This window comes from Trichosurus vulpecula, chromosome 7 (genome assembly GCF_011100635.1).
Source record: "Trichosurus vulpecula isolate mTriVul1 chromosome 7, mTriVul1.pri, whole genome shotgun sequence".
Classification (NCBI taxonomy): Eukaryota; Metazoa; Chordata; class Mammalia; order Diprotodontia; family Phalangeridae; genus Trichosurus; species Trichosurus vulpecula.
The window spans coordinates 260532215-260556061 of NC_050579.1; the positions used below are offsets into that span (position 1 = coordinate 260532215).

Consider the following 23847-nt stretch of genomic DNA (forward strand, 5'->3'; position numbering starts at 1 on the left):
CGCTCCCGGCTCGGGCCCCGCCCCTCCCCTGCCTCGTACCTACCCGCGTCCAACTCGGTCTCCGCCTTCTCCACTCCAGTCCCGCCCCTTCCTGCTCAGGCCCCTTCCCCCAGCCTCGCTTCTGTTCTGGGCCCCGCCCCTTTTAATCTTAGCTCCTCCTTTCCTCAGAGTCTCGACTAGCTCCCATTCACTTAACCCTAGCCCTGCCATCTCTAGAAATGTGTGTTAATACAACTTTCCTTTCCCCATGACGTCGCATTATTGAAGGACCCAGAAACAAATTTAAAACATGTTTATTGACTGAAGAGATAACTTCAGCTCCTCTCTTTTCATAAATGAGCCAGAGTTTTCCTAAGGTAAGGAAACCAAGGGAATGAGGCTCCACTCCATGCTCAGCTCATTAGACTTGGAGGGTCTCTAGCCCCTCCTTCCCCAGATTCAGAAGTTAGATTTCAGACACCCAAACTCCTCTCCTCAGGTGATCAGGGTTCCAAGGTTCCTAGTTACTCCCAGAGCTTCCCCTTAGCTGTCTAAACTCATCAGCAATGCAGTTCCTCTCTTGACCCAGTGGTCAGGTGGCATGCTTCCAGCCTTAAGGTCAATGCCAATTACAAAAGAAGCACGGTCAGCACAGCCTGCCCGGTTGGGGTAGTAATAGCAGGGACAGGAATACATGCCTGGGGGACAAAAGAAACACCAAATAAATAAGTGCCTTGAGCCCTGTGCTGGAGGCAGAGTTAAGCCAGTTTGGGGAGAACTGATAGTAGGGACAAGGGCCATTATATATAGGGAATGCTTGTGGGGATGGTTGGCACACATACCCTTAGCACTCTTCTTTCGGCTCTCGGTGGGTTTGAAGTGTATGGTAGGGATAGGACAGACAAGTTGCATAGGCTCTGCCTCTGCTAAGCATGAATTCTTCCGATCCCAACCTGCACCTTCCAAGAATAGGCCACGAACCCAAACACCATCCTAGATGGAAATCAGAGGAACGCCAGTAGTGAAACCAATACTCTTAACCTTCCTTGCCCCGCTCCCCACATCCCCCTTGGTAACTGATTTCTTCTTTCCCACCCTAATTAACTCCTAATTCCAATTCCCTCTCCCCATCAAATCCAAACGTATCTGGTCCCTACCTTGGGTGGATACACTAAGTTACTGTCATCTACCGTAGAAACAATGAACTCCCAAGAGAGGCTGTCGATGGAGACCTGGAGAAGGGTTAAAAGAGAGGAGGCTCCATGATCCCTGTCCTCCCAGTAATTGAGTCTATATTCATTCCCAGCTCTTCCCAATATGACCCTCTCTCCTCCCCACACCCCTGACCCCACACTAACAGCCCCTTCTGGTGGTGGGGAGCCTGTGTCCCTGCCCCCTTTAATGGACCTCACATTATTCTGACGGGCAGCAGCTTGCAGCACAGCAGTCAGGAAGCCTGTGGGAAACGTAAACCCAGACAACCAGAAAAGCACAGGAGGTCGGGCTCTGCTAGCCCATGTTGCAAACTGTTCTACTCGAAGTGCAAGGTCCCGAGTCCAAGATGCTAGAGGCTTTCGAGATGGATAGGCCTGGGGAAGAAGGAGGTAGGTGGTTTAAACCCAGGCGATCAGTCCCAGTCCAACTCTGTTCCTCAACTATAACTGGGTATAGAGCTCCTAAACAGTAATTTTAACAAAGTAGGGTGGACCTTCTCACCTTCTCCCAGAGGATGGGGACACGTGCATCAAAAATGCTGTTGAAAATCTCCTCCAGACTGGTGGACATGACAACAAGACCATGAATACCCTTTTCCAGCTCTATCAGTGAGAACCTGAGAAGTGTTGTTAGACAGTCAATGCAGAATAGGAGTTCTTAACCTGGAATCTATACATTTTTTTAGTATGTTTCTAACTTTATCTCAATATAGTTAGTTTTCTTTGTAATTCTATGTATTTTATTTAATGCATTTTAAAAACCTTCTGAAAATGGGTCCATAGGCTTTACATACATAATACACACACAAAAAAATCTTGTATCTCTTTTTTTCTCAAGGGTATATGAAATTTTTCCCTTCTTACAGAATGGTTTCCATAAGCTTGTTGTATCTCTGGATCTCTTGTAGCAGGACCACATTGAGTGGGGAAGGGTCCAGTGCCAGAAGATTTCGGGTCCCTTCATAGTCAATTGTCTCAGGTATCTTCTGTTTCACATCAGCTGCCAGCTCAAGGACCTAAGGAGGCAGGAACTAGGTAGGATTCCAATACTAAGATATAAAGTAATGTCCTCAACCCCCATACGTATTTCATATCTGTTCAGTCTGTCCTTACCTTGTCCTCCCGGCTTTGGGCCCCAGTCCCAGTGGGTGTGATTTGGGGCTGCAGGGAGAGCAGGGTCTCAAATAGAGTACGTGCTTCAGTGATCTGAGATGCTACATCTGCATTGGGGTGCTGGCCAAAAGCCTCAGGCGGGTCCATGCTTGGAAGCATGCTGATGTATTCTTTATAAGAAGCCAGGTTCCCATCTTTAGGAATGCAATAGGTATCCAGTATGGAAAGTCTGGAGGGGGTGGGAGCAGCACAAGGGTTACAACTCCATTTTTAGGCACAGATAAGATTCCCCTAAGCCTAAGTAAGCTTAAACCCTTTTTGCTCTCACAGCCCTCCTTCCTCATTTCTTTGTTGTTCTTGGTGACCCCGTTTGGGGTTTTCTTGGCAAAGATACTGGAGGGGTTTGCCATTTCCTTCTCCAGCTCATTTTACAGATGAGGAAACTGAGGCAAACAGGGGCCGTCCCCAGGGTCACACAGCTAGTGAGTATCTGAGGCCAGATTTGAACTCAGGAAGAGGAGTCTTTTTGTCTCCAGCCCTGGCCCTCTAGCTACTGTGCCAACTAGCTGCCCCAATTTACATTTATTTACATAAATAAATCCTATTTACATACATATCACTTATCATCCATACAATCTGACACTTAGAATTATAGAAGTTAAGAACTAGAAGGCACATCAAGTCACCTTCATCTTACAGAGGATGAGACCATGGTCTAAGGGGCAGCACGACTTGAAGGGCTGGGTCATCTAACTCTAAAATCAGTATTCTTTTCCCCTTCTCAGGGGGATACCAAGCTCTGCGCCTAATGCTCTATCTTGGATTCTGGTCTGACACGCATCCTCTGGCCCTGTTCAGAACTCTGCGGTCTGTCTTCACCACTGGCCTGGGATCCATGTCGCTGCGCTCCCCATCTCTGGTCCCACGGCCACAACCCGATCCTCACCGGAAAAAGGGAGTATTTAAGCTCTGTTCGCAGAAATAATCATTGATGTATGTGACGAGGAGGCGCCGGTCCCAGTCATCGGTGACGTGTCCTCCGTAGTTGACACCAGCGATCAGGTACTTGAGGGCATCCCACGGTGTCTCCTCATACTCATCAAGGTACAGGCTCAGAAGGTTCTCAGATACCTGTAAGATTGAAACCAACTACATCTCAACCCACAGTTATAGTAACAGAAAGGGATTTTATTATAGGGCCTTTGGCAACCAAAATTACAGTTACAGGAGGGAAGGGGTGGGGAGATTTGAATGAGGGTGAGGGGAAGTAGGGGAGGGTGGAGTTAGGCTTGGGGGGGGGGGAGGGGTTGGCCCTGACCTCAAAATCAGAGTCGTTGAAGCCATAAATGATGTTCCAGCCAAGCTGCAGAAACTTCTTACGCTCAAGCAGTACCGAGTGGAAGAAGCAAAGGGCAAATAGCAGCTTCTTATATTTGTTTGGCTTGCTGCAGCGGGAAAACTGTGCTTCTGTCATCAACTGGTACAGCCGCTTCATGTTGGCTTTCAGACCCTGAAAGGAAGCAAGGCCTAAGCTTGGGGTCAGAGTACAGGGAGTCCCAGGGTGAAGGGGAGGGCAGTTTGGAGCAGCAGCTGATGCCCTGGCTCTCGGTACTTCTTATATCCATTCTCACCAGGCATCATACTTTGATGCTCCCTCTCAGCCAGATATTCATTCACTAAGTACATGCTAATGCATTGTCGTGCCATTGTACTAGGTTCTGAGGGGTAAAAAACCCCCAGGATAAATAAGAGGTGGTCTTTGACCTCAAAGTACCTACAATCTCCAGGCAGGAATAGGGCATATACACAAATATTAATAACAATAAATATGATAAATACAGAGATCTACAAAGTATGTGCTATCAGGCTTTTGCTTTCCCATAGACTCATTTATAGCTTAGTTCCTATGCATGGATGTAATTCCTTGAGTATGACTTTAAGAGGAAGATCCAATCCACACAGAAGGATTAGACAGAGAAACATTCCAATAAGTGAGAGGTCAGAAATAGGACAGACTTGATATTTGAGGCCCCTCTCAGGAACCATCTTCACATGGAGATAAAGACTGATGAAAAGTTAGAAACAGAGACCAGTGGGAAACAGACACATAATAGGCATAGGGAACAAAGACGCCAACTTAAATGAAGGCTAAAAATCTTAAGTGGGAGTGATGAAGAGCGTGCTTTCAAATCCCTCATGACTTTTTTTTGGGGCGGGGCGGTGGATGGCAGTGATCTTAAAGGGAAGAGCCTCTAGTAATACAGCTCAGATTGTAAAGGATGCAGAGGGCAGGGATCTTTTTAAATTCCCCCTGAAGTTGTATTTTTAGTCAATCCCTTGAGTTCACACAATCAACAAGCATTTATTAAATGTCTACTATGTGCTAGCCACGGTGACAAGTACTGAGGATTGTTGTTCAGTCTTTTCAGTTGTGTCTGACTCTTCATAACCCCATTTGGGTTGGGTTTTTTTTGGCAAAGATACTGGTTGTCATTCCTTTTATAGATAAGGAAACTGAGGCAAACAGGGTTAAGTGACTTGACTAGGCCTACACAGCTAGTAAGTGTCTGAGGTTACATTTGAACTCAGAAGATGAGTCTTCCTGACTTCAAGTCCAGCATTCCATCCACTGAGCCACGCAGCTGCCCAAGTGCTAAGGATACAAATAAAATTTAAAAAAGAAACATCCCCTAATTTGATACATTTTTTCTAGAATTAAATTGTAAAATACAAATTCTAGTAGCTTTCAGAATTTAACAAATCAAACGAAAGATAAACAAGAAAATTATAGATTTTAAAAACATATACTTTTGAATGGTAGACATTTTAGAGAACATATATGTTGTCAGGCTCTCATGGAACTTGTACAAAAATTGTTAGGACACAAAAAACCGGATTAATAAATCCAGAAATATTTAAAACATCTTTTACGGGTTAAAAAAAATCTAGACGATAGAGAGCTCCCTCTACAGAGGCAGATTGGCATCTCTTCTCTAATTTAGAGTCTTTGAGAGGTGGCTGAGGCCCTAAAATTGCCAGAGCATAGCACAAAGCACAGCAATGCCAAAGGCAAGATCTGAACTCATGTCTTTTTGCTTCTAAGAACGTCATGGACTGTGTCTCTTGACAGACTATAATGCAATCACAAATTATAATCAAGAAAGGAAATATGGAAGAAAATATGCTGACTTAAATGGAGGCTAAAATCACTCCCCACCCCAACATCTTAGATAATGAGTTTATCAAAGACCAAATTATAGAAACAATAAAAATTACGTTAAAAGACAATGATAATAAGGCAACCAAGGAAAATATATGGAATGTAATCCTAAAGCAGTCCTTAAAAGAAAGTGTGTATATACCTGAACACTTATGTCAACAGAATAGAAAAAGAATTTGATGGATGTGAATTGAACATATACAGTTTTAAAGATTAGAAGCTGCAAAAAGAGAATTTGAAAACTAAAGGTAAAATAAATAGAATTTTATCTATTGATAAAAATAATGTCATTTTGTTATTGATATGATTTAATATGTTAATTGTTTTCCTCATGTTGAATCATCCTGGCCTTCCTGATATAAATACACCTCGGATGTGGTGCTTCATTTACCCCCCACCCTCATCTCATCCCCCCAAGGAAAAGTTCATTACCAGGACACTCGTCATCACTGAGATTTCAGCAGTTTTGGTACTCTCGCCTCTTTTGGATGCTCAGTATCCTCTGCCCCTCTGAATGGAGTGCTGGAGGGCAGAGCAAAACACTCCTTTCAAAGCCCCCATTTAAAGAGGGCCCCAAAGCCTAGTCAACTCTTCATTTTGTACCATCTGCACTGCTTGGGCTCACTCCTGGCTTTTCATTTTCCATTTATATGGTGTCTTCCTACCTGTAGATCAGTAGGCTCCTTTGAGGCAGGGAAATTTCTTTTTTCTTATTATTATCCCCTGTGGCTAGCATACCATCTGGCACATAGTAGGTCCTTAATGTTTATTGTACTGTGCTATAACTTCTTTGCCAGTATTTAATATTTTTGCAACCATGTTTATTAGCTATATTGACCTATATAAATATTTCTGCTTTTCCCCTTCTGGTGTAGGAATTAGGACAAAATTTGTCTCATAGAGTTTGATAGATTATCTTATCTTTGTTTCTGGGAATCATTTAGGAAATACAGAGATTATATGTTCTTTAAATGTTTGATAGAATTAATTTGTAAATCTTCTTGAATCTTTTTTAAAATGGACTTGTGATTTCATTGGTATGGAGGTCTCCTGGTAAGGAAACTTTTTTTTTAAACCAAGGAAGATTGGCAACTCCTTTGTAATTTATATAGCCTTAGGGAATGAGTTGGGGAGACTGGTCATTTGTGGGACTGAGATGTTAAATAATTTGCCTATGGTCACATAGCTTATTATATGTCAGAGGAAGGAATCAAACCTAGATATTCCTGACTCTAAAGCCAGCCCTTTCATTATGCCAAGTACTCAAGATGATGGAATCCTTTGTGTGTGGGAATAAAATATTATAACTTCTATTTCTAACCTAAAAATAAGTAAAAACAATTAAGTTTTACTAATATTTAACATATGAATTGACAATAGAACCTTCATTCAGTCTATGTGGCAGACAGCCCACCTATCCCATACTGTATGTAGGCAAGGTATCCTAAAGAAAGAGTGGCAGTTCTACAAGGTGATAGGGTTTAATAATGTCATCTTCATTTGTTTTTTGGCTTTCAGTATCTTCTGATGTATTGCAGCTTATATGTGCCCAGTTAAGTGGATTTATAGAATATGTTATCTAGTTTTAACCAAACTAACCCTCACAAAATGGATAAGTAGCCATAGACATACTGATACACAGCCCACATCCTATACACACCTATACTAATGGCTTCAAAAGAGGAGTGCAAAGAACTTGCCAACTGAAGATGACACTAATAATGAAAGCAAAAATGAATAAGTAAAATGATAGAGCAGACCTTTCTCTTACTCCAAATACCAGCTCTATGTTAACTATCACAAAGTAAAAAAAAAAAAGTCAGCTCTGACAAAGTCAGCCAAAAAATTCAAAATTATCAAAAAAGATTATTTGAAATATGGATTTATGTCCACATCATTAATGCTGAATTTTATCCTAAATATATCTTATGCCGTGAGATATTAGCTAGTTAAGATAATATGAAGCCATTGTAATTAGTAAGTCACTTTAAAAATTTCTACAGTAGTTTTATAAGTAGTATGTCCTAGGATTCTCAATCCAGTAACTTTACAAAATTTCACTGATTAATGATGTTTAGAGGCCTCTTTTTAGGTTTCTTACTTAAGAGCAACCCCCTCCCCCCCTGCCAACCAAAATCCACATATTATTAGAGAAACACTTATTTTCCTACTGTGGCAAGACAGCCGAAGTAACATATGGAAAATAATATGACAACAAACTAAAATGCAGTTCTTTATCAGCCAAGACTATTGAAAGAAGCAAAAAACAGTATTGCTGAAACTCTGATGAAGTAAGCATTAGAACAGATAATCCCATGTGGGGTGGTTTCCTATGCAGTTGGATGAAAGTACAGATGTTTCTAACACTTTTCAAACTATAGCATTTGCTAGATTCTGTTCTAATAATGAAATACTAGTGGTTTTTTAAAAATTTTGTGAGCCATTAAAGGAAAGAATAATGGTACCATTCTCGATAGTAACTGACTTTTTAAAAATAAAAAAAAAGTTTAATGGGAAAACTGATGATAAAACAGACACTGATAGAGCAGCTATGATAGAATAAAAGGATTCTCAAGTAAGGTCCAGAGAGCACCACACATGAAATTCATTTACTGCATCATTTGTGGCCAAGCCATTGGAACAAAGAAGCTGGAGCCAGAGATGGAAAAAGTGTAACAGGATATCATTGATATGGTTAAGTTATAAAAACAAGACCTTTAAATGGCAGAATATTTATAAGACAAGGAATGACCATGAAAATTTTTTGTACCACACAGAGGTTTGTGAACCGGTAACAGAAATGCTGACCCTTAAAGATGCTCTGCATTTTTCTTTTACAAAGTTTTCCCAGCAATTTTTGTCAGATAGTGAGCCCTTGTTCCAGTAACTGAGGTCTTTGGTTTTATCAAACATTAGGCTACTGCATCATTTTGCTTCTGTATGCTGTGTTCCACTGATCAACCCCTTCTTTTTAACCAGTAATAAACTGATTTAGTGATTATTTCTTAGTTTGATATCTGGTACTGATAGACCACCCACACCTTTCAATCTTTTTTTTTTTATTATTATCCTTGAGATTCTTGATCATTTATTCCTCCTTTGTTATTTTTTTCTAACTATATACGCTCAGTAAGTAATTTAGGTAGTATTATAATTTTTATTACTCTGATTTGACCTATCCACGAGCAATTAATATTTTTTCTAATTATTTAGGTCTGTAGATAATCTTTCTAATATATTATTATAGCTGATTTACTAATATTTTATTCAAAATTTCTGTTTCAATGTTCTTTGCAGATATTGGTCTACAGTTTTCTTTATCTGTTTTTTCTCCCCCTAGTGTAGGTATCCAGATCATATCTGTATCACAGAAATATCCTGTTATTGCAAGAAGTTTATGTAATATTGAAATTGTTCTTTGAATATTGGATAGAATTCACTTATAAATCCATCTGATCCTGGGTTTTTAAAAAAAATTTCCCTTTAGTAACCCACTTATAACTTATTCAATTTCTTTTTCTGATATTAGGTTATTTGAATGGTTCATTTCTTCCTTTGTTAGTCTAAGCATTTTGTACTTTTGCAAGTATTCATCTGGTTCTTCTAAGTTATCCACTTAGCACATAATTGGGCAAAATAGTTTCTGATAATTTCCTTTATTTGTTTTTCAATTATTTTGAATTCTAGTTTTCTATTTGTATGTGAACAATTTGCTTTTCCTCTCTTTAAAAATCAGATTAGTCATTTATATGTTTTATTAGTTTCTTTTTTTAAAAAAAGCTCTTAGTTTTATTTATTAGCTCAATATTCTTTTGCTTCTAATTTTATTAATCTCTTCTTTAATTTCCATAACTTCTACTTCATACTTAGTTGAAGATTTTTGATTTGTTGCTATTCAAGTTCTTTTGATGCATGCCAAATTCAAAGATTTAGCTTCTCTTTTGTTGATGAAATTGTTTAGAGACAAACATTTTTCCTTCAGAACTTCTTTAGTTGCATTCCATAAATTCTGGTGTGTTGCATTATTATTGTCATCTTCTTTGATGAAATTTTGTTTCTATACTTTATTCTTTGGCTAGTTCTTTAGAATTGTTAGTTTCCAATTACTTTTAAATTCTTTAATGGGCCTTCATTGAATATAATTTTTATTGAATCATAATCAGTAAATGATGTGTTTAGTATTTCTGTATTTCTATATATTTTGGTGAGGCCATCAATTTTTGTAAAGGTATAGCTAAGAAATATGTAAGCTCCTTTCTATTCCCATTTGGTAATCACTAGAAAGATCTGTTATTGCTAATTTCTCAAAAGTTTTATTCAGGCACTTAACTTCTTTCTTGTTTATCTTTTGATTAGATTTGTTTGTATCTGAAAGGGATATATTGAGGTCATATATTATTTTATAGTTTTACTATTTCCCCTCCAATTTGATTAACTTTTCCTTTAAGTTTTTAGATGCTATGCCATTTGGTATTTGTATATTAAGTCTTGGTACTGATTTGTTTTTCCATAGATAATCAATTTATGCATAATTCCAGTGCTTAGCACAGTGCCCAGAACATAGTAGGCACCTAGTAAAAATTTATTGAATTAAATAATATAGCATCCTTGATTATCCTTTTTACTATATATACGTTTACTTTAGCTTTATCTGAAATTATGATTTCTACCCTTTTTTAAAGTTCAGCTGAAGCATAACAGATTTTGCTCCAGACTCTTAACTTTATGTGAATCTTTATGTTTCAAGTGTGTTTTTTGTAAGCAACGACGTGTTGTTGATTTCTGTCTCTAATCAATTCTGCTACCATCTTTATTAAAAAAGCAGGTGAGTTCATCACATTCACATTTGTGGTAATGATTGTTAATTTTCTATTTCCTTCTATTCTGTTCTCCTGTAATTTTTTCCCCATTCCTCTTTTTTATAAATAAGAAGGTGATAACCTTCTGATCTACAAATAATGCAGTCTCCAGTGAGTACAACCTGTTTGATCCAGCTCAGCAGTAGATTGACCCAGCTGCTGCGATACTGAATCCTGTAAGAAGGTAGCTAGCCCCGTTGAACTTTTCCACCTGCTATGCTATACCTAGAAGTGAACTTGATATGGACTCTACAAAGGGAAAAAAAGAACTCTCAGGGCCAGGAGGTACTCTTTGGTGACATGTGTTACTTACGTAGGTGCCTCAGTACCTTTGTGCTTCAAATTTGAGCCCACTCTCCTCAGGGACTAAGTGGTACAGAAGAGAGAACATGCCCCCAGGTTGGGGAGAGGGGATTTGTTTCTTTGTTTGTTTTGTTTGCTGTTTGTTTGCTTGTTATATTCTGTCATTTCTTTACCTATACAGAAAATATTCCTTTGTAACCAGCTATCAGCTGGTTAATTGCCGATGGGGGCTCATTGGCAACAAAAGAAACCCTTCAGGTTTATCCATGTAACTCTTAGGGGAGGAGAAGCAGTCCTCTGGAAACCCAATCTACCTAAGGGAACTGAAAAATGAGCCCAGAGGAAGTATTAAAAAGGCAAAAGGGAAAAAACATTTACAATGTTTAAGATAAATGGGAATATGTTTGGGAATCACAGTCCTTTGGGAGGTGGGACAGCAAGGGATTATCTAGCTTTGTCTATCTGTATCCCCAGGGCTTAGTGTAGTGTTTAGCATATAGCAAGTATTTAATAAATGCTTTCCATTCATTCATTCATATTAGCTATAGAGGGGATGAAAAAGTATGCCTATTCCTCTGGGAAGGAAAGACTGTCAGTAATCATGCAAATACTGAAGGACTACCCCTTCCTTACCCAACCCCGCCCCCACTCCCTCAGCCTCCTCCAACACACACAAAACATACTTTGGGTGGTTCAGTGGTCATCTTGATGCTGACTTGCAGGATGGAGATGGGGAAATCAGGGTGGGGGCTGGAACTGAGCCACAAGCGAAAAGCTGGGTGAGGCTCCTCCACCTGCAGCTGCTCCACAAGCTTATCCAGTTGTGGCATCCAAGAAAGTGACAGGTGGCAGTTGGCCAGGAACACCCAGTGCCCTGTAGACCAGACGCCAGGTTCAGATCTCTCTTGCAGTGGATCCCCCTGTTTCTACACTCCCACTTAGTATAGAGTTAAAATACTTGGACTTGGCCTAGGAGGGAAGGGTCTAAGGATGCTAATGATATGAATGATATGGGACATGACAGAGGCAAGGACTGGGTCTCGTTCAAGAATTCTGAGATGGACGAGGGTAGAGGAGAGCTTGGCAACTAGAGGACAAAGGGAGGCCGCTGACCCTGTTGTACACCATCACGGATGAGTCGAGCAGCAATAGGAGCCTGGCCCTGACCCAGAGACAAGGCATGGAAGTACTGGGCCATGCCTATCTGCTCTGCCAGCTGTAGCAGAGCACTAGTAGGGTCCACTCCTGGGGACAGAATAAAGATGAGCGGCGTACGTGGCGTTGAATCCTCCATCACCTACCGAGAACACAAAGTGGAGCTTCAGGTAAGGGTCAAGCTACAGAGGGAAGGCAGAACACCGTCTAATCCAGGAAGAGGAAAGGGGGAAGAGAGATTGGAAGCACTAACCGACTTCATGTTTAACACAGGAGGCTCAATGAATCGAGAGCCTAGGTTGGAGACGATGAAAGACGTGACGCAGAAGGCCACTCGGTCCTGGCGAAGGGATCGGACTATGAGCATCCGCTGCATCTCGTTGCAGGCATTTTCCCACTCACCTGAGGGATTGGGGACAACAGTGCAGCAGTTAGGAGGGTAAGAATGGGCCAGCAGCCAAAACAGGAATGTTTATACCGGCAGCATGGCTCAAGAAATAAGGTCGTGTGAAAAGAGAAGGAGGTGAGCAGGAAGGAGACCAAGGGCAATGGTTCTTGTACCAGGCAGCATCGCCTTCTCGGGTGTTGAACTGGTGTACCACAGGTTCCAGTCACGAGGATACTGCTCAAAGGAATTCATGAGCCCGTGGAAGTTAGCCAGTTTGTCCAGCTCGGTGATGTTGTCCCAGTTGGCATCGGCCAACCAGCTGGTGCAAGGATTGTCCATCTGACCTTCCCTATCCAAGACCTGGGAGGAAGATGGAAGAGGAGAAAGACTGTGGAGAGACAGTCAAGAAGGGAATTTCTCATTGGGATAAAAGGTCCCAGCCTTCTGTTGAGACATATTCCCCTAGACTCCCTGAGGAGTTAAGGCTTCCTTAGCTGGGGAATATAAGGTTCTAGAACCCTCTAGTGGTGCATGGGGACAGCACAGTTCAGATTAAGCGGCAGAAGGCTAAGCACCCTCTGGTGGTCACCCTGAGGACAGTTCTAGCTTTCTCCTGAGCCTTCCCGCCTCGGTCAAGGCTTAACAGGGCAGACACTGTCGTTTTAGTATTTGTATCCCCAGTAAACACTTAGTAACTGCTTGGCCAATTGAACTGAATCAATTCTAATAACTGACATTTCGGGGAGGAACTACTTCAAAGAAGTGGATGTCCTGGCTTTATGACCCTTGGCAAGTCACTTAACCAGCAATATCTAAGACTGTGAGCCATGGAGTTGGTGCTGATCTTGGGTAGAGAAAGTCTGCTCACTGTCCGCTGCCTCTGCCAGCGAAGTCACAAGTCCAGTCCAAACCCTGACCGTCCCCAGCACACACGCGCACACACCCCAAGCATTTATATAGTGCTTTAAGGCTTATAAAACACCTCATTCACATCACCTCATCTGAACTTGACAAAAATCCTATGAGCTAAGTAGACAGTAGTGTTATTTCCATTTTTACTGATAAGGAAATGGAGGCTTAAATGGCTTGTCTAGGGTCACACAGCTTGTAAGTGACGGAGTCAGGATTTGAACTCTGGTCTTTCCTGATTTCCAGTATTAGCACTCTTCTCATTATACTAAGTTGCAAGTAAAAGCTATGCAGATGAACAGGGTGCTGGCCAGTATAGAGATGTGGCAGTCCTCAAGTCCCAGCACCACTTCTTATCTGGCTGGTTAAAGCAGACAGAAGACGTAAGTGAACAGAGGAGTATCCCAATCTCCCAAAGACGAGAGGAGGGTGCAAGAGGTCCTGCCACAGCAGCTGCTGGCTTAATGAATCTTGTGCCAGGTGTTCACTCTTGCTCTCCTACACAAAGGACCACTACCCTCTGAACATTTTCCCTCTAGCCAAGCCTCCAAAGCTGTGGCCCCATCTTCCTCACCATACCTCCTATCCTAGATAGCCCATACAGACCCCACACTGCCTACGTGTCATACTCACCACACCTCCTCGTAGAAAAAAGTTGTACTCATCCATATTGAGCTTCCCAGAAGTCTCTAGGATTTTGGCACACATTTGAAAGCTGAAGAGCAACTTGTGGCGCTCAAAAAGGGTTCGAGAGGTGTATCTGTGGAGAAACAGGGAGGGAATCTGAAGCTGAAGATGGAGGTGGGGGGAGGAAGAGAGACTAAATCAGAATGGGTGGTGAGTGGAAGTCAATGTGACTATCTGTCCAATTTCCAAAGTGGGACAGTACCTCTGAAATATCTTAGAGCCCCTTCGTTTCACAGATGAGGACCTCTGCCCAAGATCGTTCCACTAGCTAATGGAAGCACTGGGACCTCGAGCCCAGATTCCCTGACACCCAATCCAGGGAGTATCTTTACAGGATATGCATGGGGAGAGAGCTATGGAGCAGACCTGTAGACAGCATAGGTGTGGTATTCATTAAGGTAGTCAATGCGGTCTTCAAGTTTGTTGCTTCGGTGGCTCTTATCAATGCTGAGGATGAAGAGGCTGATGTAGGAGTCCAAAGAGAACTGGTACATTGGGTCAATTCGACCCATATCATTGAGCACAAAGAATAGGACTGAAGCACGCTGGGCACAGGGACGATATGCCTATAAAGAAGGAAGCGTCAGGGTCACAAAGGAAGGAGCAAAGAAATAGAGATGAGGGAGGAGAAGTGCCCCGACACGACAGCGGGGCAGAAGTGGGCAGGGGGGCGCGGGGTGAGTACTGAAGGCAAATATGATCCTAACAGGCAGGGGATAAGCCAGGGAGCCCTGGAATCATACAGTATTAAAGCTAGAAAAGATCTCCTCAAGATCTTTTAAGATCCTCTAATCCAACCCTCACATTTTATAGATGGGAGAGTTGAATCTGAAAGAAGAGAGGTGATTTGCCCAAGATCAGACCAATAGTTGCAAAGCCTGAAATAGAGCCTGGCCTCCTGCCTCTTCTCTCACCACCCTGGGCACTTGGCAAACCTCACGGGCTATGTCGATATTGATCTCTGTAGTCTCACTGGTCTCCAGCTGCTCGGTCACTTCAGCTGCTGTCACCTTGGAAGTCTGCAGGGTGTTGACCAGCTGTACGTCATCCAACAGAGACCCCGTGGCTTCGTTCAGCAGCCTGCAGAGGAGATCAAAGAACACCTGGGAGAGGGGGAGAAGGGGCCCGATGACGGCAGCTGGGCAGTGATGATCCGGCCTGGCCCTTTGGGCCCCACTCACAGACTTCCAGAGTGATCAGCTCTCCTGGCAGTGAGCAACTAGCTCCTAACCCTGGAGCTGATAAGAGCTACCTTCTTGCAGGAATCTCCAGTCAGGGACTGGAGCGAGGAAGCGAAGGGGGAGGGGAGAGACTGAAATGTTCAGCCGTTTTGTGAGGTATCCGGTTTGTCCATCTGGGGAGTGTCTCTTGTGTCAGGATGGTTTTAGGAGTCTCACCTGAGGATCTCATCCTCCAGTTCTTTGATTTTCCTCTTGCCAGCAGCTATGTTGATGACCAGCGAATCCTTTTGCTCCTCAAGCTCAGGTCTCTCCTTCCGCACCACAATGCCCAGTAGCTGGGCTTCAAGGCCCTGAGGGCATGTAGATTCAGGGCATGTCGCCAACCTGAACATTAAACCCCTTCCTCCATAGACTCTTCATTCCACTTTTCATCTCTCCTCAATCTCTCTGGGTACTACCCCAAATCTCCCACCCTCTCCCCGCCAAAAAAGAAAAAAACAATCAAAGCACTGCCTTCTTCTAGGCAACCCTTACCTGTTCCTTGACAGCAAAATTGACAATGGTAGTTTTGGCTGAGGTCTCTGGACTGTAGTGGGGGTTGGACAGTTTGGTGGTGATATAGAAGCGAAAATCAGGGTTGTAGTCCACCTCTTTGTCTCCTAGGCGCATCAGCAGCCTGCCCCCTGAACCCATAGCAAGGTTAAGCCTGGGCTCCGGTTTCCACTGGAAGTGACAGACCCTCTCCCTGATGGCCCACCAACCAAAAGAACAGGATAGAGAACCTCCCATGTGAGGCTTCATATCCAGGCCCTAAACCCCAACCATTACCAACTGAAGAGATAAAAGTTAAGTATAGAAGACAGTAAGGAAACCAGTTTCCTCTCCCTCTTGGTCCCAGCCTCACCACTCTACCCATCATCCTGGGCCTAACCAATTCTGGTGACAGACTTGTTGAGGACAGGAGAGAGTGTGGGATCCAAGTATTCTTGTACATTCTGCAAGAGCACCGGATTCCCATGCTGGATGGCCCCTTCTAGGATACGAAGGTAATCACTCATCTGTAGGTCAATGACCTTCAAGCCCTGAAACAAGGAAGAGGTGAAGGAAGTGTGTTCCATCACAAAAGGCAGAAGACAGACCAAGAGATGGGGCCAACAGGAAAGGGAATGGAGCTTGGCCAAATAAGAAATTATTTTATTTAGAGCAGAGGTGTCAAATTCCCAAACCAGATTAAGATATAATTGGGAAATGTTTAACAAAATCAATAAAAATACAATATAACATAGATAATACTGATTTGTATGTCTTTTTTTCATTTCTATTTAAGTTTGACACCATTGATTTAGAGGGCTTAAATAGTTGAAATCAAGCAGGAGGGGAAGGGACATGGGCAGGCCCTGCCCATCTACCTGGCGGCCCTCCATGTTCTTGATCCACTTCAAGGCCTGACCCTGGGGGTCAATCATCAATGCCCACCTGGAGAAGGAAGACAGGTTCGATCTGCCTGAGCTGAAGCAAGCCCCAGAAAGTTTTCCTTACCTCGCCAATCCCCCTTACCGGTTGCCGCGAGTGACGATAATGCCGTTCTCAGTGGAGAAGTTATCAGAAGGCAACCCTTGGATGTTCCAGTCTCGGACCTTGGTGGGGTTAGAGAGAAAGCTGTCGAAGGTGAATCCAGGTGAGCAGGGGACTTGCAGCTCTCGGATCTGTGCCAGGGAGACCCTGATATCTCAATCACCAAATCCAAATCCAGAGCCCCCATATTCTTCTCTGCCTCCTTATACTGCCCATTCTCCCTCAAGATTATATCCCCATCCTCATCAAAGATTTCAATCAATCATTTTAAGAACCTATATTCCTAAAAACACCCTGCTCACCTTTTTGACCCAGATGTGGGAAACAATCTCATCTCGATAATTGGTCAGGAAGGGACCCATGTAGGACAGGAAGGCAGCTGCCAAAAGGCAGTCTCCTACAAGGTAGCCCAGGTCCTCCTCAAGGCCCTTAGGAGAACAAGGAGAGGCATTAAAGGCATTGGAGCATTCTCCTCTGCAAACTGTCTGTGTCAGAAAGACTCTTCTAAAAGGCCCTCCTCAAATTTTTTTTTTAACCTTTAAAGTGTTTATTTATAGAAAATGTCAACTATCTTATTTTCCCACCCCAAAAAGAATGAGAAAAAAAGATCATAATTATTCAGTATTTCCCCATCTTCTCAAATCCTTGTAAATGATAGCCTTTATCTAGTTATTCTAAAACTACTCAACCACAGTATGCAATGCTCGCCGACACCAGTTTAGAAATCCCCCTCCGTATTTTCATGTTTATGTCCTGAAAGTTCTGTCTCTCCTGTTAGATCCCTGAAGGATCTGAAAGATCCCTGAAGGCAAAGACAATGGGCTCTCCTTCCTTTCAGATTTTCTTAAGGTACTTTGTCTGGATCGCCTGTCCTATGATATTGTGCATCACAGTTATTAGTAATATTTGTTGGTATTATCCTCCTGTATTAGACTGTAGGCTCCTCGAGGAGAGACATTGTCTTGTCTGTACTTTGTATCCCCCTCAGCACCAAGTCACAATGTTCTGCATTCAGTAGGTGCTTAAGAATGGGATTTTGCTGCCTTTCTACTTCAACAAGCATTTATTAAGTGTCAGTACTGTGTGCCAGGTACTGAGTTAGGCACTATGAATGGGAAAGGCAAAAAGCAAACATTTCTAACCCTTAAGAAACCTACATTCTATTTTATAGTCACATCTATCTGAGTGCGCTTTGTCCCTCTGGTAAGCTCCTTGAGGGCAACGATTATGTAATTTTTCATCTTTGTATCTCCAGAGTCAAGTGCTTTGCAAAGAGTGGGTGTCCAATAAAGGTTTGTTGAATTGAAATGAATTGATTTGAGACGTCTGTTTTTTCTACTCATTTCAGCATTTAATTTAACGTATGCTGTCCATGGCACATCCTTCCACAAACCCAAGACAGCTTTTTTTTTAAACATATGAGTGTTCTTGTCCACGGGACTCCCCCAACTCTTAACCCAAGGGAAATGAGAACTCTCCCTACTCCTACTCACATTTTCTTGCCCTCACTTGAGGATTCTCCCAAGTTCCAAACTGCAGCTGGACTAACGGGAGTCCCTGTGGTCACTGATCTAGGAAGAAGAGGGAGCCCGTCCCCGGGTCCCTCTCACCTGTACAGTTTCCTCCCATCGGGCTTTCTCGCCTGCCAGCCCAGACACCAGCATCCCAGCCCGTTCCAGTTTCAACTCCATCTCTTCTGACTTCTTCCGGAGCTCTTCCTTCTGAGTCAGCTTCTCATCATATTGTTTCTTTAGCATCTCCAGCTTTTCAGCCACCTGGGGGAGGAGCAGAAGAGAGACACAGCAGACATCTTAACATGAGGCATGATGATGTGAAGCATGATACCAGATCCCTCAAGATTCTTTTCTTTTGTGTGTGTGTGTGTGTGTGTGTGTGTGTTGGGGGGGTGGTGAGGGTGGGTGAGGGGGATTAACCTTAAAGGGAAAATGCCTCTAGTAATCCAGCCACAGTCCACAGTCTTTCGAAGTTCTATGGGAAGTTGCACTGTGATTCATACCCTTGCGTTCACTCACTCAGTCAAAGGACAAGTGTAAGTACCCATTAGGTTTCAGGCCCCATACTAGGCTATGGAGCTACCAGTTAATATACAAACATTTCTAGCCCTTAAAGAACTCACATTCTATTTATTCCACATTCTGAATATTTCACTACATACTGAATATACAAAGTAATTAAGGGGGAAGGAAAGGAATGAGCATTTAGGAAGCACCTACTATGTGCCAGGCGCTACGCTAAGCCCTTTACAGGTATGATCTCACTGATCCTCACAACCCTGTGAGGCAGGTGCCACTACTCTTCCCCATTTTATAGGTGAGGAAACTGAGGCCACGAGGTCAGGTGATTTGCTCAAGGTCACTCTCTGAGGCTGGATTTGCACTGAGATCTTCCTGTCTCCAGACCCGCTGTATCACTTAGAACTGGGTTGGGGGGAAGGGAGGAGTTGAGAGTAACTCTGAGGTCACAAACCTTGGAGACTGGAGGAATGGTTCGACCGTAACAGTAAAATTTGGGAGAGGAATAATTTTGAGGGGGAAAGGCAGTGAGTTCTGTTTTAGACACGTTGAGCCGGAGATGTCTCCGGAGCATCCAGTCTGAAATGTCCAACAGTGATGTGGAACTAAAGCTCAGGGTAGAGGCTGGGTTTGGATACACAGATCTGTAAGTCACCTTCATGGAGACGATAATTTAACCCGTGGGAGCTGATAAAGGTACCAAGAATGTACAGAGAGAGAAGTGAAGAGGGCCCAGGAAACAGGGCCTTCCTTAGTGGACATCTACAATTAAGGAGCAAAAATATGGATGATGAGCCAGCAAAAGAGAGTAAGGAGCTGTGAGGTGCGTAGGAAGAGAAACAGGAGACAACAGGGTCACAAAAACCTAGAGGGGAGAGAATCCATGAGGAGAGGTGAAGGGTGGTCGATGGTGTCCAATGCAGCAGAGAGGTCAAGAAAAACGAAGAATGAGAGAAGACTGAGGAAAGTTTTGTCCATTAAGAGATGGTTGGCAGACTGTTGTCTCAGGAAGGGGGGACGGGGGAGGAAGGGATAGAATTTGAAACTTAAAACTTTAAAAAATGTCAAAAAATTGTTTCAGCTGTTAAAAATTGTTTTAATTAGGGGAAAACATTTTAAGAGAGAGAGAGATTGTTAGTGAGCAGTCTCGATTGAGTGAGAGTGTTGAGACAGTCTACAAAGTGTCAGGGAGTAAGAAGAGAGGAAGCGAAAGTAATAAGTACAGAGAGCTTTCTCTAAGAGTTTGGTCAAAGGAAGAAAGATACGAGACAACGCCTTGAGTTGGGGGGGGCAGTCTAGTGAAGATTTTTTTAAGGGTAGAAGAAACTGGCCATATTTAAATGCAGCAGGTCAGGAACCAGTAGATCAAGAGAGATTTAAGATTAGAGGAGCAGGAGGGTATGTGATTGAAGACGAAATTTACCGGAGAACACAGCACCTGCCGATAGACTGGTCTCGACAAGAAGGGCCGCCTCAATGTAAGAGACTAGCGAATGGAGAATACAAAAGGAATAATGTCCAGGGATTTAGAGACGAAGAAAAAGGGTGAAGGAGCTCACAATGAACGGCCTCAATTTTTTTTATCCTTTCTTTTCATTTCTACCCAAATGGTCCCAATGAGCCCATCAGCAGAGCCATGACAGAATGCCAGTGGACATCATCACACTCCCAGTAGTCCAGGCATCCAGGATAGGAAAAGATGGAGAGGGACCTTTGAGATAGTGTGGTGTCCTCGAAAAAAATGACTTTGGAGTCAGAAGCGCCAAGCCCACAAACAGCCCTGTGGCCTCTGGCAATCACTTCGCCTCTGGGCTTTACTTTCATCATCTATAAAATGAATTGTACGACATGAGTTCTCAAGTCCTTGCCAGTGCCAATCATTCCATGATCTACATCGGTCAGGAAGAGGGGAAGCCAATGCATCTGACTGCCAGGATTGGTTCGGAGTCTCCTAATTAAGTGTAAATAACTCCTGAGGAGGTTCCCAGCTCTTAGGTTCACATCTGGATGCAATCACAATTATTTACTGGATTACCCACAGGTAACTCCTGAATTAATCCCTGGAAACCCCACCAATGGGGATCCATTCTTGATTCTCCTTAGCATGCCAATATTCAGTCTGCTGGGACAACCTAGATCAGAGATAGATCCAAACTAGAGGCATGGGGGCAGAGGCAGGGATAGAGGGTGGCAGGCTGTGGGGAAAATGGGGGTTAGGTGGGGAGAAACAGACTTTGTGGGGTAAAGTGAGGAGAGTTGCAGTGAAAGCCTGACCTCTCGAAGCTTCTCCTGGGCTTCAGCTAGTGCTGCTTGCTTCTCCTGTAGCTGAGCCAGGGCAGCATTCATTCGCGCCCTCTTAGGTTCCACCACCCGATAGAGACGCCCGTACAGCTGAGGGAAGCAATCAGGGTTAGGGAACATCCCTGCTTACCCACCCATTGTTCATTCCTCTTCTTCCACCGTCTTCACTTCTCCCAGTTCTCTCTTCCACCAACCCTTCTCCCTCTAGCCTCTCTCTTTTCCCCTCCTCTTCCCCAGCTCTCACTTTACCTCCATGGCCCGGACCCACATACAGAGGGATTTGGCAGCGAGAGAGACTCGGCCAATGATGTCAGGCTGAAAGTCAGGCTGGGCGCAAAATGCCCCAATCTTCTTCAGTACTTTATCTGAGATGTTGTCTTTGTCAAAGTTGATCAGCGACTTGATGAAGTTCTGTTCCCCTTTGGGATGGAGGAATCTTGGTTAGAGGACCTGGTCCAATGCAGTCTCCTTCCCCCACCCCCAAAGCCTGGACATGGTGACCTCTGCCCTGGGATCAGTACCTCCTTTACTCTCGGCGTTCTTCTCCCTCTTCCCCTCGCCCCCACCCCATATCTAATCAGGTGCCAAGTCTGCCTTTGTAACGTCTCTCCTATATGTTCCCTACTCTCTAACACTGCCACCACCCTGGTACAAGCCCTCACCACCTCACACCTGAAATACCCCAAGAGCCTGCTGTTTCATCTCTCTGCCTCAAGTCTCTTCCCCACTACTGTCCATCTTCTACTCGGATATCAGACTGATCTTCCTAAAGCTCAATGACCACGTTACCTCCCTACACAATCATTTCCAGTGGCTCCCTATTACTCCCAGTATCAAATATAAAAACCTCTGTTTGGCTCTTAAAGCCCTCCATAACTTGGCCTCCTCCTAACTTTCCAGTCTTCTTACATTCTATTCCCTCCACATAGTCTGCAGTGACACTGGCTTCCTTGCTTCTCCTGGCACAAAATGCTCCATTCTCGCTGGCTGTCGCCTATGCCCAATACTCTTATCCTCATCATCTCTGCTTCCCGGCTTCCTTGGTTCCTTCGAGTCTCAGCTCAAGTTCTACCTTTTCTAAGAAGCCTTTCCTGAACCGCCTTGATCCTGGGGCCTTCCCTCTGTTGGTTTTTTCCAATTTTCCCTGTATATAGCTTATTTGTACATAGTTGCTATCATGTTGTCTCCTGGAGCACAGTAAGTAGGTGATAAATAAATGCTAGTTGACTGATGGACTCTTACCACGGAATTGTCTCTCTGCTCTTACTTGAGCAGCCCCAGCCCCAGACCATGCATTCAGCAGCCACTAGACTTCCCCTTTACCTAGCTGCCTTTTGGCCTCTGCCCAGGTGGGCTCATTTCCACGGAGGATCATTACAGCCTGCATCACTGTTTCCACTTGAGTGGGTGGCCGTCCGTATGATTTGATCTCTCCAATGTCCTTCTTATTCAGGGATTCTAGAGCCTAAGAAGTAAAGCTCTGTTCAGCAGGCAGGAAGGTCAGTTTATTGGGTGGGACCTTAGCTGAGAGCTCCACCAACTTGTACTCACTCAAGGACTAGCCTGTGGGGCAGTGCTGCTGAGGTCTTTCACAGGGAGTATTAGCAACAGCCACCCTTGCCCCACCCCCACCCCACATTTGCTTGTTTTCCCCCTCCCAAACACACTCCTGGGTACCCTCATGGCCTCCTCCAGGGCAGGCAATGCCTCCTCCAGGTCCTTCTGGGCATTGTCTGCCAGTGCTTTGCACTTGACTTCCTCCACTGCAATCTTCTCACTATTAGCTGTCACAGCCTAGGGGCAGAGAAAAAGCAAGGCTCTTGGCTCTGCCCCCTTCTCCAGGTTGTTAAGGTAGTTAGGCAGGCAATGAATTCGAGAGAATGTGCAACAAAGGAGGAACTGCCCTGTCTCCCACCCATTGGCCTCCTCCACGGACATGAACACATAGCTACCTCTGTCTTCATGTTTGCTCTTTCCTAAGGTACCCCAAACGGGATGGGATTGGGATTCCATCCCAAGATGAAAGTGTCCAGGCAACTTTTTGAGTTTCAAAAGGTATAAGGGTCCTGGGAGGCCTCTGAGGCACACAGTAAGGGGACTCTCCATCACACATTGATGACTTCCCCTCCCATCTAACCCCACCAAACTTCCACAAGGACCATTGAAAGCAGGCCCATGCTCCAAGGAATGGCTCCTATTATAGGCCAAGTCATCCATATTACAAATTCCTAAAGAGGATTCAAAAGTGAAGCCTATGCAAACCCAGAAAATAGTGTTCCTTTTCATCAGGATTCCCTAGGAATAAGACTTCTCCAACCAAAAGGAATACTTCCCTTCACCGGACTCTTACTGTACTCTGTACCTCTCTTATGCACTTATAACATTAATTTGAATACAACTAATTATTTATGGGCTTATCCTACCTTTCCTACTTAAAGGGACTGAGACCACCTTACTTATTTCTGAAGTCAGGTAAACAGACAGCTCTAAATATGCACACCAATTCCACTAAGCTGAGCTGGAGGGGCAGGGGCAGGGGCAATTGCCCCTCTCAAACCTTTTGCTGCTCATCAGCTTCTCGCTTCTGCTGTACAATGATAACCAGGTATTCTTCACACTGTTTCTGGAACTCTGCCACCTTTTGCTTGGCCTCCTCAAGCTCCAATGACATCACTTGCACTTTCTCTCGAGTTTCATCGATCTTAAACAGCCCAGTCCGAAGCTTATTAGCTTGGTCTAATAGTTCCTGCTTCTTCTCTGCCAGTAATCTAAGGAGCAGAATAGGGGTATGGTCAGAAGAGGGAGCCTGTCCCCCTGAAAAGATCTGGTGACAGGCTGAGGTTGGGATCCCAGAGAAAAGGGAATAGGAAGCCTCAGCCAACACAAATTTCAGAGAGGTGGTTGGGTCCAAAGCACTATTTCCCTGCCAG

The 23847-nt window shown here is 43.8% G+C and overlaps 1 protein-coding gene across 1 annotated transcript in view; it reads right to left on the bottom strand.

Moving 5' to 3' along the window:
* Positions 1 to 412: 412 nt before the first annotated feature.
* The window catches only part of DNAH2 (dynein axonemal heavy chain 2), a 119798-nt gene continuing 96363 nt past the window's right edge, over positions 413 to 23847 (bottom strand). The window contains exons 58-85 of the mRNA XM_036768396.1: positions 23475 to 23685; positions 22595 to 22711; positions 22241 to 22382; positions 21167 to 21336; positions 20891 to 21007; positions 18194 to 18358; positions 16886 to 17011; positions 16566 to 16714; positions 16418 to 16484; positions 15940 to 16090; positions 15543 to 15691; positions 15225 to 15358; positions 14763 to 14907; positions 14194 to 14393; positions 13774 to 13900; positions 12405 to 12591; positions 12097 to 12245; positions 11802 to 11985; positions 11372 to 11562; positions 3625 to 3816; positions 3253 to 3437; positions 2307 to 2535; positions 2058 to 2209; positions 1696 to 1810; positions 1392 to 1568; positions 1137 to 1211; positions 822 to 972; positions 413 to 677 (exon numbers count right to left, since the gene is read on the bottom strand). Of these exons, the coding sequence (XP_036624291.1) occupies positions 523 to 677; positions 822 to 972; positions 1137 to 1211; positions 1392 to 1568; positions 1696 to 1810; positions 2058 to 2209; positions 2307 to 2535; positions 3253 to 3437; positions 3625 to 3816; positions 11372 to 11562; positions 11802 to 11985; positions 12097 to 12245; positions 12405 to 12591; positions 13774 to 13900; positions 14194 to 14393; positions 14763 to 14907; positions 15225 to 15358; positions 15543 to 15691; positions 15940 to 16090; positions 16418 to 16484; positions 16566 to 16714; positions 16886 to 17011; positions 18194 to 18358; positions 20891 to 21007; positions 21167 to 21336; positions 22241 to 22382; positions 22595 to 22711; positions 23475 to 23685 (4312 nt within the window). The 3' untranslated portion in view covers positions 413 to 522. The remainder of the gene's footprint in view (positions 678 to 821; positions 973 to 1136; positions 1212 to 1391; positions 1569 to 1695; positions 1811 to 2057; positions 2210 to 2306; positions 2536 to 3252; positions 3438 to 3624; positions 3817 to 11371; positions 11563 to 11801; positions 11986 to 12096; positions 12246 to 12404; positions 12592 to 13773; positions 13901 to 14193; positions 14394 to 14762; positions 14908 to 15224; positions 15359 to 15542; positions 15692 to 15939; positions 16091 to 16417; positions 16485 to 16565; positions 16715 to 16885; positions 17012 to 18193; positions 18359 to 20890; positions 21008 to 21166; positions 21337 to 22240; positions 22383 to 22594; positions 22712 to 23474; positions 23686 to 23847) is intronic.